The sequence below is a fragment of the Oncorhynchus masou genome, chromosome 12 (genome assembly GCF_036934945.1).
Source record: "Oncorhynchus masou masou isolate Uvic2021 chromosome 12, UVic_Omas_1.1, whole genome shotgun sequence".
NCBI classification, from domain to species: domain Eukaryota; kingdom Metazoa; phylum Chordata; class Actinopteri; order Salmoniformes; family Salmonidae; genus Oncorhynchus; species Oncorhynchus masou.
In genome coordinates, this window is record NC_088223.1 from 90,067,453 (window position 1) to 90,081,945 (window position 14,493).

The 14,493-nt window shown below is 39.7% G+C and overlaps 1 protein-coding gene across 1 annotated transcript; it reads left to right on the forward strand.

Annotated features, from left to right (window-relative positions):
- Positions 1–6,169: 6,169 nt before the first annotated feature.
- On the forward strand, positions 6,170–11,599 carry LOC135551037 (P2X purinoceptor 1-like). The gene is made up of 5 exons (XM_064982413.1): positions 6,170–6,213; positions 7,749–7,839; positions 7,962–8,027; positions 9,648–9,743; positions 11,081–11,599. The coding sequence occupies exons 2-5, from the start codon at positions 7,765–7,767 to the stop codon at positions 11,153–11,155; spliced, it is 312 nt and encodes a 103-aa protein (XP_064838485.1). The 5' UTR covers positions 6,170–6,213; positions 7,749–7,764; the 3' UTR covers positions 11,156–11,599.
- Positions 11,600–14,493: the final 2,894 nt, after the last annotated feature.

Below are 14,493 nucleotides of genomic sequence, written 5' to 3' on the forward strand. Positions count from 1 at the left end.
TAAAGTAACAGACAATATCTCAACACCAACTTTTCAGAAGAGACTGCGTGAATCAGGCATTCATGGTCACATTGCTGCAAAGACTCCAAAGGAAACTACTGAAGGACACCAATAAGATGAAGAGACTTGCTTGGGGCCAAGAAACACAGGCAATAGACATTCGACTGTTGAAAAATCTGTCCTTTGGTCTGATGAGTCCAAATTTGGAGATTTTTGGGTCCAACCCGCTGTGCCTTTGTGAGACTCAGTAGGTGAATGGATGATCTCCGCATGTGTGGTTCCCACCGTGAAGCATGGAGGAGGAGGTGTGATGGTGCTTTGCTGGTGACACTGTCAATTATTTATTTAGAATTAGGCACACTTAACCAGCATGGCTACCACAGCATTCTGCAGCGATCGCCATCCCATCTGGTTCGCACTTGGGGGACTATTATACACCTCCAGGCTGTATAGGGCTATTTGACCAGAGAAGGAAAGCGTCATGGAGTGCTGCATTAGATTACCTGGCCTCCAATAATCACCCGACCTCAGCCAGTTGAGATGTTTTTGGGATAGGTTGGACCGCAGAGTGAAGGAAAAGCAGCCAACAAGTGCTCAACATATGTGGGAACTCCTTCAATACTGTTGGAAAAGCATTCCAGGTGAAGCTGGCTGAGAGAATGCCAAGTGTGCACAGCTGTCATCAAGGCAAAGGGTGGCTACTTTGAAGAATCTCAAATATAAAATACATTTTGATTTGCTTTAACACTTTTTTTGGTTACTACATGATTCCATATGTGTTATTTCATAGTTCGATGTCTTCACTATTATTCTACAATGTAGAAAATAGTAAAAAGTAAGAGAAACCCTGAATGAGTAGTTGTGTCAAAACCTTGACTGGTACTGTATATAAAAACATTTTCCTTCAAGTAGATTACTGATGTTACTGTCCCCAATACAAGAACAAAAAAATACTTAAATACATGTCATTTTGTCACATTGAATTGAAATACTGTAGAATTCCATTCATTCCTATGGAGGACTGCTCCTACTGGGGAGTACCAATATGGCCGATCTGTTGGCTTCAAAGCCTCTCATAGCATCAGCAATCTAGGGTTTGTATACATCACTGTTGTTCTGGCCTCTCTGCTCTTCTGTGGGGAGCAGAACATTAAGGCCTCAGACCATATATCAGGCTCCCGAGATGGCGCAGCGTCTAAGGCACTGTATCTCAGTGCAAGAGTGGGTCACTGCAGTCCCTGGCTTGAATCCAGGCTGGATCACATCCAATTGGTATTTGGAGTCCCATAGGGTGGCGCACAATTGGCCCAGGGTCGTCCGGGTTTGGCTTAACTGACTTATATATTTTTTAATATAGAGCAGGTCGGCAGGATAATAAATAACATCTTACACCACATCCACCAGCCTGTGCTCTTAGAAAAAGGGTTTGGGGTTTTTTACCTGGAACCAAAAAGGGTTCTTGAAGGGTTCTCCTATGGGGACAGCCCCGAAGAACGCTTTGGTTCTAGATCAGGGATAGGCAACCGTGGTCCTGGAAGACCAGGTGTGTTGAATTGAGGCAATCACTGAACTGATCATTAGCTCAGATGGTCAGGTGTGGCGCGCTCGTTGGAACGACATCCTGCAAGCCCCCGAACTCCGGGAACAGGGTTCTAGATGGCACCGTTTCTTCTATGAGTGAAGTGACCAGAGGACCATTAAGAGCCTCAGGCAATGGTTGCCATGTTTGATACATGCATTACATCACACATATTGTGTATGTAGCTATGCACTGAATATGGAGCAGGTCCCAAATGTGATATTGATTCAAATATCTATTTTGCTACATAACAAGTACAGTATATATATATAGATCTCTTCCTGTTCTCACTCTAGGGTGTAACCTCGTAGAAGGTATCGATAATCAGTACATCAAAGTTACCTGTATGACCCAGAGACGGCCCCACTGTGTCCCATTTTCAGACTGGGCGACTGCTGGTACAGATGTCTGGCTTCAACTTCTCTGCCGCCATAGCCAAAGTGGTGAGCAATATGCTATATTTATATGAAGGGGGGTTTGCAAGAAGTACACTGTCAGTTCCTGTATGGTTGTGTGTTTTGGTGTAATGAGGTATAATAGCTGTGTTATTGGTAACGAGGTATGATGATGGTGGTGTTATTGGAACGAGGTATGATGTTGGTGTTATTGGTAACGAGGCATGGTGGTGTTGGTGTTATGGTAATGAGGTATGATGGTGGTGTTATTGGTAGAGGTATGATGATGGTGTTATTGGTAACTTGAGGTATGATGTTGGTGGTGTTATTGGTAATGAGGTATGATGGAGGTGAGGTATGATGATGGTGGTGCTGGCTGGTAACGAGGTATGATGGAGGTGAGGTATGATGATGGTGTTATTATAACGGAATTATGATGTTGGTGTTATTGTAGCGAGTATGATGGTGGTGTTATTGGTAACGAGGTATGGTGTTGGTGTTATTGGTAACGAGGTATGGTGTTGGTGTTATTGGTAACGAGGTATGATGGTGGTGTTATTGGTAACGAGGTATGATGGTGGTGTTATTGGTAACGAGGTATGATGTTGGTGTTATTGGTAACGAGGTATGATGTTGGTGTTATTAGTAACGAGGTATGATGGAGGTGAGGTATGATGTTGGTGTTATTGGTAACGAGGTATGATGTTGGTGTTATTGGTAACGAGGTATGATGGAGGTGAGGTATGATGTTGGTGTTATTGGTAACGAGGTATGATGGTGGTGTTATTGGTAACGAGGTATGATGTTGGTTTTATTGGTAACGAGGTATGGTGGTGGTGTTATTGGTAACGAGGTATGGTGTTGGTGTTATTATTAGAGTATGGTGTTAGTTGGTAACGAGTATGATGATGGTGGTGTTATTGGTAACGAGGTATGATGATGGTGGTGTTATTGGTAACGAGGGTATGATGTTGGTGTTATTGGTAACGCAGGTATGGTGTTGGTTATTGGTAACGAGGTATGATGGTGGTGGTGTTATTGGTAGCGAGGTATGATGTTGGTGTTATTAGTAACGAGGTATGATGATGGTGTTATTGGTAGCGAGGTATGATGTTGGTGTTATTGGTGCGAGGTATGATGGTGGTGTTATTGGTAACGAGGTATGATGGTGGTGTTATTGGTAACGAGGTATGATGATGGTGTTATTGGTAACCTAGTATGATGGAGGTGAGTATGATGATGGTGTTATTGGTAGCGAGGTATGATGTTGGTGTTATTGGTAACGAGGTATGATGGTGTGTTATTGGTAACGCAGTATGGTGTTGGTGTTATTGGTAACGAGGTATGGTGTTGGTGTTATTGGTAACGAGGTATGATGGTGGTGTTATTGGTAACGAGTATGATGGTGGTGTTATTGGTAACGAGGTATGATGTTTGTGTTATTGGTAACGAGGTATGATGTTGGTGTTATTAGTAGCGAGTATGATGGAGGTGGTATGATGTTGGTGTTATTGGTAACGAGGTATGATGTTGGTGTTATTGGTAGCGAGGTATGATGGAGGTGAGGTATGATGTTGGTGTTATTGGTAACCTAGGTATGATGGTGGTGTTATTGGTAGCAGGTATGATGGAGGTGAGGTATGATGTTGGTGTTATTGGTAACGAGGTATGATGGTGGTGTTATTGGTAACGAGTATGATGTTGGTTTTATTGGTAACGAGGTATGGTGTTAGTGTTATAGGTAACGGTATGATGGTGGTGTTATTGGTAACGAGTATGATGGTGGTGTTATTGTAACGGGTATGATGTTGGTGTTATTGGTAACGAGGTATGATGTTGGTGTTATTAGTAACGAGGTATGATGGAGGTGAGGTATGATGTTGGTGTTATTGGTAACGAGGTATGATGTTGGTGTTATTGGTAACGAGGTATGATGGAGGTGAGGTATGATGTTGGTGTTATTGGTAACGAGGTATGATGGTGGTGTTATTGGTAACGAGGTATGATGTTGGTTTTATTGGTAACGAGGTATGATGAAGGTGTTATTAGTAACGAGGTATGGTGTTGGTGTTATTGGTAACGAGGTATGGTGTTGGTTATTGGTAACGAGGTATGATGGTGGTGGTGTTATTGGTAACGAGGTATGGTGTTGGTGTTATTGGTAACGAGGTATTTTGGAGGTGAGGTTTGATGATGTTGTTATTGGTAACGAGGTATGATGGAGGTGAGGTATGATGATGGTGTTATTGGTAACGAGGTATGATAGAGGTGAGGTATGATGGTGGTGTTATTGGTAACGAGGTATGATGGAGGTGAGGTATGATGGTGGTGTTATTGGTAACAAGGTATGATGGAGGTGAGGTATGATGGTGGTGTTATTGGTAACAAGGTATGATGGTGGTGTTATTGGTAACGAGGTATGATGATGGTGTTATTGGTGACATGATATGGTGTCATTAGTAACGAGGTATGAAGCGGGTGTGATTGGTAACAATGTGTAATGATGGTGTTATGGGTAACGAGGTATGCTCTGTCAAATGTAATTTCTGAGTGAAATCTTAGTAGAACACTCAAATTGCAACTGATTTGAAAAGTGTTTGAAGACACTGGTGTTATTGATTCCTCCGTTGATTGCTTATGTTGTTGATAGTATCGTGCTGTTTGGGGTTAGTGGTAACATCATTGACTGGATGTATTGTTGTTGATGGTATCGTGCTGTTTGGGGATAGTGGTAACATCATTGACTGGATGTATTGATAGTATCGTGCTGTTTGGGGTTAGTGGTACCCTCATTGACTGGATGGATTGTTGTTGATTTTATCGTGCTGTTTGGGGTTAGTGGTACCCTCATTGACTGGATGGATTGTTGTTGATAGTATCGTGCTGTTTGGGGTTAGTGGTAACATCATTGACTGGATGGATTGATAGTATCGTGCTGTTTGGGGTTAGTGGTAACATCATTGACTGGATGGATTGATAGTATCGTGCTGTTTGGGGTTAGTGGTAACAACATTGACTGGATGTATTGATAGTATCGTGCTGTTTGGGGTTAGTGGTAACATCATTGACTGGATGTATTGTTGTTGATGGTATCGTGCTGTTTGGGGTTAGTGGTAACATCATTGACTGGATGTATTGTTGTTGATGGTATCGTGCTGTTTGGGGTTAGTGGTAACATCATTGACTGGATGTATTGTTGTTGATGGTATCGTGCAGTTTGGGGTTAGTGGTAACATCATTGACTGGATGTATTGTTGTTGATGGTATCGTGCTGTTTGGGGTTAGTGGTAACATCATTGACTGGATGTATTGTTGTTGATGGTATCGGGCTGTTTGGGTTAGTGGTAACATCATTGACTGGATGTATTGTTGTTGATATTATCGTGCTGTTTGGGTATAGTGGTAACATCATTGACTGGATGTATTGATAGTATCGTGCTGTTTGGGGTTAGTGGTAACATCATTGACTGGATGTATTGTTGTTGATATTATCGTGCTGTTTGGGTATAGTGGTAACATCATTGACTGGATGTGTTGATAGTATCGTGCTGTTTGGGGTTAGTGGTAACATCATTGACTGGATGTATTGTTGTTGATATTATCGTGCTGTTTGGGGTTAGTGGTAACATCATTGACTGGATGTATTGATGTATCGTGCTGTTTTGGGTTAGTGGTAACATCATTGACTGGATGTATTGTTGTTGATATTATCGTGGTGTTTGGGGATTAGTGGTACCCTCATTGACTGGATGTATTGATAGTATCGTGCTGTTTGGGGTTAGTGGTAACATCATTGACTGGATGTATTGAAAGTATCGTGCTGTTTGGGGTTAGTGGTAACATCATTGACAGGATGTATTGATGGTATCGTGCAGTTTGGGGTTAGTGGTAACATCATTGACTGGATGTATTGATGGTATCGTGCAGTTTGGGGTTAGTGGTAACATCATTGACTAGATGTATTGTTGTTGATAGTATCGTGCTGTTTTGGGTTAGTGGTAACATCATTGACTGGATGTATTGTTGTTGATAGTATCGTGCTGTTTGGGGTTAGTGGTAACATCATTGACTAGATGTATTGATTGATCTGACAGGGTGGGGCGATTGGTATCATCATTGACTGGACCTGTAACCTGGACCATGACCAGTCAGACTGTAAACCGATCTACTCCTTCCACGGTCTCTATGGAAACCCGACGAGGCAGACACGGCCAGAGCATCTGTGGGATACAACTTCAGGTAAATAAAGCATCATTGTCTTGTGGTTCGTGCTGCAGACCCTGGCACAAATGTGTACCAGAGTCAGCATGGGTTTTGAAGTCCAACTTACTGCCCTTCTGACTCGCAATCTCCTGTCTCATTCTCTTCTACATTTCCTGTCTCAATAAATCATTAACAAAGTATTTATTGATCATTCTTGTATGATGATGATGGTGTTATTGGCAACGAGGTATGATGGTGGTGTTATTGGTAAAGAGGTATGATGTTGGTTATTGGTAACGAGGTATGGTGTTGGTTGTTCTTGTAAGGGCCACTTTCTTATTGTAAATTGAAAAGCCTTTTCTGAGCTAAGATTCCAAATAAATGAAATAAAAACACTGAGAAAGGTGCCATTGGGGTCGTGTTAGCCATTGGGGGTCGTGTTAGCCATTGGGGTCATGTTAGCCATTGGGGGTCGTGTTAGCCATGGGGGTCGTGTTAGCCATTGGGGTCGTGTTAGCCATTGGGGTCGTGTTATGTTGTTAGCCATTGGGGGTCGTGTTAGCCATGGGGGTCGTGTTAGCCATGGGGGTCGTGTTAGCCATTGGGGTCGTGTTAGCCATGGGGGTCGTGTTAGCCATGGGGTCGTGTTAGCCATGGGGCTCGTGTTAGCCATTGGGGTCGTGTTAGCCATGGGAGTCGTGTTAGCCATGGGGGTCGTGTTAGCCATGGGGGTCGTGTTAGCCATGGGGGTCGTGTTAGCCATTGGGTCGTGTTAGCCATTGGGGGTCGTGTTAGCCATTGGGGTCGTGTTAGCCATTGGGGTCGTGTTAGCCATGGGGGTCGTGTTAGCCATTGGGGTCGTGTTAGCCATTGGGGTCGTGTTAGCCATTGGGGGTCGTGTTAGCCATGGGGGTCGTGTTAGCCATGGGGGTCGTGTTAGCCATTGGGGTCGTGTTAGCCATGGGGGTCGTGTTAGCCATGGGGGTCGTGTTAGCCATGGGGGTCGTGTTAGCCATTGGGGTCGTGTTAGCCATTGGTGGTCGTGTTAGCCATGGGAGTCGTGTTAGCCATGGGGGTCGTGTTAGCCATGGGGGTCGTGTTAGCCATGGGGGTCGTGTTAGCCATTGGGGGTTGTGTTAGCCATGGGGGTCGTGTTAGCCATGGGGGTCGTGTTAGCCATTGGGGTCGTGTTAGCCATGGGGGTCGTGTTAACCATTGGGGTCGTGCTAACCATTGGGGGTCGTGCTAACCATTGGGGGTCGTGCTAACCATTGGAGGTCGTGCTAACCATTGGAGGTCGTGCTAACCATTGGGGGTCGTGCTAACCATTGGGGGTCGTGCTAACCATGCGACTAAGGAAGTAACACTATTCATTATACAGCTCACTCTTCTTAGTTGCATGGCTGGGGTCATGTGAAAAGCAGAAGAGATCTGAAGACGAGCCTAGAGGCTGAAAAGTGTGTCTAAATGTTGTGCTTTAGGTATGCAAAGCACTATATGGAGGACAAGCAGGAGAGAGATCTGAAAATGAGCCTAGAGGCTGAAAAGTGTGTCTAAATGTTGTGCTTTAGGTATGCAAAGCACTATATGGAGGACAAGCAGGAGAAAAGGACGCTTCTGAAAGTATTTGGGATTCGATTTGACATCATTGTTCGTTCAGTGGTAAGTTCATGAAGTTCATGATTGCGATCCTTGTAAAATTCCAGACAGTATTTTTGAATTCCTCCCTTACGACTGTAGATTTAAAAAGTTTAAAGATTGTTGATGTTATTGTTATTTTCCAGGCCAGAAAATTTGATATCATTCCAACATTAACAGCTATAGGATCTGGTGTTGGAATCTTTGGAGTGGTATTTTCAATACTACACTTCCTGTCTAATTTACACATCCTGTCAAATACTACACATTCCATTAAATACTACACTTCCTGTCTAATACTACACATCCTGTCATACTACACCTCCTGTCTAATACTACACATCCTGTCTAATACTACACATCCTGTCTAATACTACACATCCTGTCTAATACTACACATCCTGTCTAATACAACATATCCTGTTTAATACTACACATCCTATCTAATACTATTGTAAAGTGGCTGTTCCACTGGATGTCAGAAGGTGAATTCACCAATTTGTAAGTCGCTCTGGATAAGAGCGTCTGCTAAATGACTTAAATGTAAATGTAAATGTAAATATATATCATGTCTAATACTACACATCCTATCTAATACTACACATCCTATCTAATAATATATATCATGTCTAATACTACACATCCTATCTAATACTACACATCCTATCTAATAATACACATCCTATCTAATACTGCACATCCTGTCCTGTCTAATACTACACCTCCTGTCTAATACAACACATCCTGTCTAATACTACACATCCTGTCTAATACTACACATCCTGTCTAATACTACACATCCTGTCTAATACTACACATCCTGTCTAATACAACACATCCTGTCTAATACTACACATCCTGTCTAATACTACACATCCTGTCTAATACTACACATCCTGTCTAATACTACACATCCTATCTAATACTACAACATCCTGTCTAATACACATCCTGTCTAATACTACACATCCTGTCTAATACTACACATCCTGTCTAATACTACACATCCTATCTAATACTACACATCCTGTCTAATACTACACATCCTGTCTAATACAACACATCCTGTCTAATACTACACATCCTGTCTAATACTACACATCCTGTCTAATACTACACATCCTGTCTAATACTACACATCCTGTCTAATACAACACATCCTGTCTAATACTACACATCCTGTCTAATACTACACATCCTGTCTAATACTACACATCCTGTCTAATACTACACATCCTGTCTAATACAACACATCCTATCTAATAATATATATCATGTCTAATACTACACATCCTATCTAATACTACACATCCTGTCTAATACAACACATCCTGTCTAATACTACACATCCTATCTAATAATATATATCATGTCTAATACTACACATCCTATCTAATACTACACATCCTGTCTAATACTACACATCCTAATAATAATACATGTCTAATGCTATCCTATCTAATACTACACATCCTGTCTAATACTACACATCCTATCTATACTACACATCCTATCTAATACTACACATCCTGTCTAATACAACACATCCTATCTAATAATATATATCATGTCTAATACTACACATCCTATCTAATACTACACATCCTGAATATTACACATCCTATCTAATAATATATATCTTATCTGATACTGCAAAACTTACAGAATCTCCAGTAGTCTACTGTATATCTCTTAAACAGCTTGTATAGAAATAGACTAAACAAATATGTTTATCTATTAAACAATGTAATGGAGGTAGTTGTGATCACAGAATTACATTTATATAATATTTCTCAGGCTCAAATTGTGCTCTACTTGTGCTGTTTCCAAAGGCAACTGTAGTATGTGATCTGATTCTCCTGTATCTACTACCCAAGAGGGAATTCTACAACAACATGAAATTCAAGGTCACTGAAACGATGGAGAAGGTGAGTTTACATCAAACTGCTGCGTAACATCCAGTTTAAACACCAGGTGGCAGCAAAGAGGCATTAAAAGAAAAAAATAATTAGTTGTGCAGAAAACTGGGCAGACAGATCCTCAACAGTACACATGATAATTTACCCAACAGTTCATGTGTTGTCTCTCTAAGAAATACATAATAATAGTAATTTGCTCCTCCTTTGGGAAGGATACTGTATCCCACTTCATTTCTAATACGTGCCACTGCATCCTGTATCAAAAAGGTTGACTGGTCCTCATTTAAGCCCCGTGGATTTGTATTTATTTCATATGAACCTTTTATTTAACGAGGCAAGTCAGTTAAGAACAAATTCTTATTTACAATGAATACCGAAAGGCCACCTGTGGGGACCGGGCTGGGATTCAAAATAAAATATAAATATGGGACCAAAATACACACCACGACAAGAGACGACACAACACTACATAAAGAGAGACCTAAGATAACAACATAGCAAGGCAGCAACACATGACAACACAGAATGGTAGCACCACAACATGACAACAACATGGTAGCACCACAACATGGCAGCAACATAATAACATAGTAGCAACACAGCATGACAACAACATGGCAACACAGCATGACACAACATGGTAGCAACACAACATGGTAATAACATGGTAGCAACACAACATGGTAGCAGCACAACACAGGGTACAAACATTATTGGGAACAGACAACAACACAAAGGGCAAGAAGGTAGAGACAACAATACATCACGCAAGCAGCCACAACTGTCAGTAAGAGTGTCCATGATTGAGTCTTTGAATGAAGATAAAACTGTCCAGTTTGAGTGTTTGTTGCAGCTCGTTCCAGTCGCTAGCTGCAGCGAACTGAAAAGAGGAGCAACCCAGGGATGTGTGTACTTTGGGGTCCTTTAACAGAATGTGACCGGCATCACATCACTATTCCCTTTTCGTTTACAAAGCTCTACTACACAAGCCTCCGACCTACCTAACTTCACTGTTGAAGTATAAAACCTGAGATACCAAACCCCTTCACAGGATTGGTTAATGCTTGAGGTTCCTTAGGTCTCCACCCGAATTAGATAAATCTGCCTTAGTTTTTAATGGCCCCCAATGTTTGAAATAACCTACAGAACTCCCTGTGTCTTGATTCCCTGGTCCCACTAGAGCAGTTTGGGAGTCCAATGTTGAATTTGTTAAATGAGAATTACAATTGTTTTGGTCAAATGTAAAAAATGCATTGTGGTGTTTTTTATTATTTTTTATTATTGTAACTTGTAGTTTATATCCATTTTTTTAATCGGAAGGTTTGTGTTGAATTTGTTGTCCTCAGGACACCATTGAACATGAGACCCTGGTCTCAGTAGACTCCCCTGAAAATAAAAAACAACGATTTCATGGTCACTAATAGATGATCTATACATGCTCAAACTACTAGCAAACTATGGGGAAATCTCAATCGGATTGGCTCGATTCCTCCTTTTGAAAAAGGTCAAATGAAAGGAGGAGAGCAGAGGAGGCGAGGAGAGGAAACCATGGATACAAATGCACTTGTATGAAATGACACTCCTCCACTAGCGCGTCATTAGGCAAATGACGTTTACAGAGGACGAATTCCGAAATACATGTGGGTCATAGTTGAATTGTGGTGGCATTTGCATCTTTTGCATGCAAGAACAACTATTTATAATTCATAAACAGTTATGCATCATACATATTTTTGTTTATATTGAACTGTGTATCAATAATGAAACTGTTTTATGCATTGTTTAAGGTAAATTTGCATGTCCCAGCAGTGACACCAGTAGGGTTGTGGTGACATGTTTTTCGAATTTAGAGATATCTTGAATGCGAGAAAAGTAAACAAAAGTATTTAATATATTGTATAGAACAATAATACAATTCTATTAAAAAACGTATTTTAACAATTCCATTTTTAAATTAATAAATAATTGTGTTTATTTCATGAAAATAACTAAAAATCTATATGCCGACCATTTACTTCCCTGAGCCTCCTTTTGTCATTGAAATGCTGTCTGATTGTGTGGAAGTGTTCACATCCTCTTGGGATGTCATAAATTTGAGGATTTAATTGATCATTTGTTGTATCTAAATACCGGTGTCAATGGTGTTACTCAATTTAAAATGAAGGAAATTAAATTGTGAGCAGAAATGATTAATCATATCACTTTAGTAAATTATTTGTAAATGGTGACCTTAGATTTTGAGCATCTGTGGCCTTCATTTAAGAAAATACAAAATGACTCCAAAAAAATGTGTCATTGGTGTTACCGTCCATGGTAATTTCTTCTCCCACTGGTGGCACAATGGTAACATAATGTTCATCTTTAAAGTCATTAAACTGCCATATAAGTTGATCTGGAAAGGAGGATATATCCAAATACATTTAGATACATACAAATATAGAAAAAATGCCATACGCAATTCAAGAACAACCCATGTGTAAAGTGTTAAAAAGAAATATAACTAGTTCCCACTGATACAACAGCTGATTCAAGGGGAGAGAAGAAGACTCCCTTCAACCATTAAGGTATTGACACTCTCCGACATAAGCATTTCACTGTTGCCGCTTACACACTTGCTGTGTCCTGTGCACGTGAATCTTCGATTTGATTTGATACATTTGGTGACCACTTTTCTGGCTCGGAGAGGAGAGGAGGATGGAGGAGTAGAGGGGAGGACAGACTTTTTTAACCCAATTGAGAATCTCCCTGTCAACTGAAACGCTGTGGCTATGCAACCACTTGGACGTGGACATCACATGTTATTGGTCACATACACTTGGTTAGCAGATGTTATTGGTTACATACACAGGGTTAGCAGATGTTATTGGTCACATTCACATGGTTAGCAAATGTTATTGGTCACATACACATGGTTAGCAGATGTTATTGGTCACATATTTAACAGATGTTATTGGTCACATGCACATGGTTAGCAGATGTTATTGGTCACATATTTAACAGATGTTATTGGTCACATGCACTTGGTTAGCAGATGTTATTGGTCACATGCACAGGGTTAGCAGATGTTATTGGTCACATGCACGGGGTTAGCAGATGTTATTGGTCACATGCACATGGTTAGCAGATGTTATTGGTCACATATTTAACAGATGTTATTGGTCACATGCACTTGGTTAGCAGATGTTATTGGTCACATGCACAGGGTTAGCAGATGTTATTGGTCATGCACAGCAGATGTTATTGGTCACATGCACATGGTTAGCAGATGTTATTGGTCACATATTTAACAGATGTTATTGGTCACATGCACATGGTTAGCAGATGTTATTGGTCACATTTAACAGATGTTATTGGTCACATACACATGGTTAGCAGATGTTATTGGTCACATACACACGGTTAGCAGATGTTATTGGTCACATACACACAGTTAGCAGATGTTATTGGTCACATACACACAGTTAGCAGAGGTTATTGGTCACATACACATGGTTGGCAGATGTTATTTGTCACATAAACACACTTAACAGATGGTATTGGTCACATACACATGGTTGGCAGATGTTATTGGTCACATACACACAGTTAGCAGATGTTATTGGTCACATACACATGGTTAGCAGATGTTATTGGTCACATACACATGGTTGGCAGATGTTATTGGTCACATACACATATTTAGCAGATGTTATTGCGGGGGTAGCGAAATGCTTGTGTTCCGAGCTCCAACAGTTCATAGCTCTAGCTAGCTCTAACATTTCACAACAATACATACAAATATAAAAGTAAAATAATGGAATTATGAAATATATAAATATTAGGATGGGCAATGTCAGAGTGGCATTGACTATAATACAGTATAATAGAATACAGTATATACATATGAGATGAGTAAAGCAGTATATAAACATTATTAAAATGACTAGTTAGTAAATACAGTAGAATAGAATACAGTATATACATAGATGAGTAAAGCAGTATATAAACATTAAAATGACTAGTTAGTAAATACAGTAGAATAGAATATATATACATATGAGATGAGTAAAGCAGTATATAAACATTATTAAAATGACTAGTTAGTAAATACAGTAGAATAGAATACAGTATATACATATGAGATGAGTAAAGCAGTATATAAACATTATTGTAAATGACTAGTTAGTAAATACAGTAGAATAGAATACAGTATATACATACAGATGAGTAAAGCAGTATATAAACATTATTAAAATGACTAGTTATAAATACAGTAGAATAGAATACAGTATATACATATGAGATGAGTAAAGCAGTATATAAACATTATTAAAATGACTAGTTAGTAAATACAGTAGAATAGAATACAGGATATACATATGAGATGAGTAAAGCAGTATGTAAATATTATTAAAATGACTAGTTATTAAATACTGTAGAATAGAATACAGTATATACATATGAGATGAGTAACGCAGTATATAAACATTATTAAAATGACTAGTTAGTAAATACAGTAGAATAGAATACAGTATATACATATGAGATGAGTAAAGCAGTATATAAACATTATTAAAATGACTAGTTAGTAAATACAGTAGAATAGAATACAGTATACATATGAGATGAGTAAAGCAGTATATAAACATTATTAAAATGACTAGTTAGTAAATACAGTAGAATAGAATACAGTATATACATATGAGATGAGTAAAGCAGTATGTAAACATTATTAAAATGACTTAAGTTAGTAAATACAGTAGAATAGAATACAGTATAT

Excerpts from the sequence above, each read along its gene's own strand:
- LOC135551037 (XM_064982413.1), top strand. The coding sequence starts at position 7,765 with ATGGAGGACAAGCAGGAGAAAAGGACGCTTCTGAAAGTATTTGGGATT. Across the intron at positions 7,840-7,961 it reads ACATCATTGTTCGTTCAGTG|GCCAGAAAATTTGATATCAT; the intron begins GTAAGTTCATGA and ends GTTATTTTCCAG. Across the intron at positions 9,744-11,080 it reads TCACTGAAACGATGGAGAAG|GACACCATTGAACATGAGAC; the intron begins GTGAGTTTACAT and ends TGTTGTCCTCAG.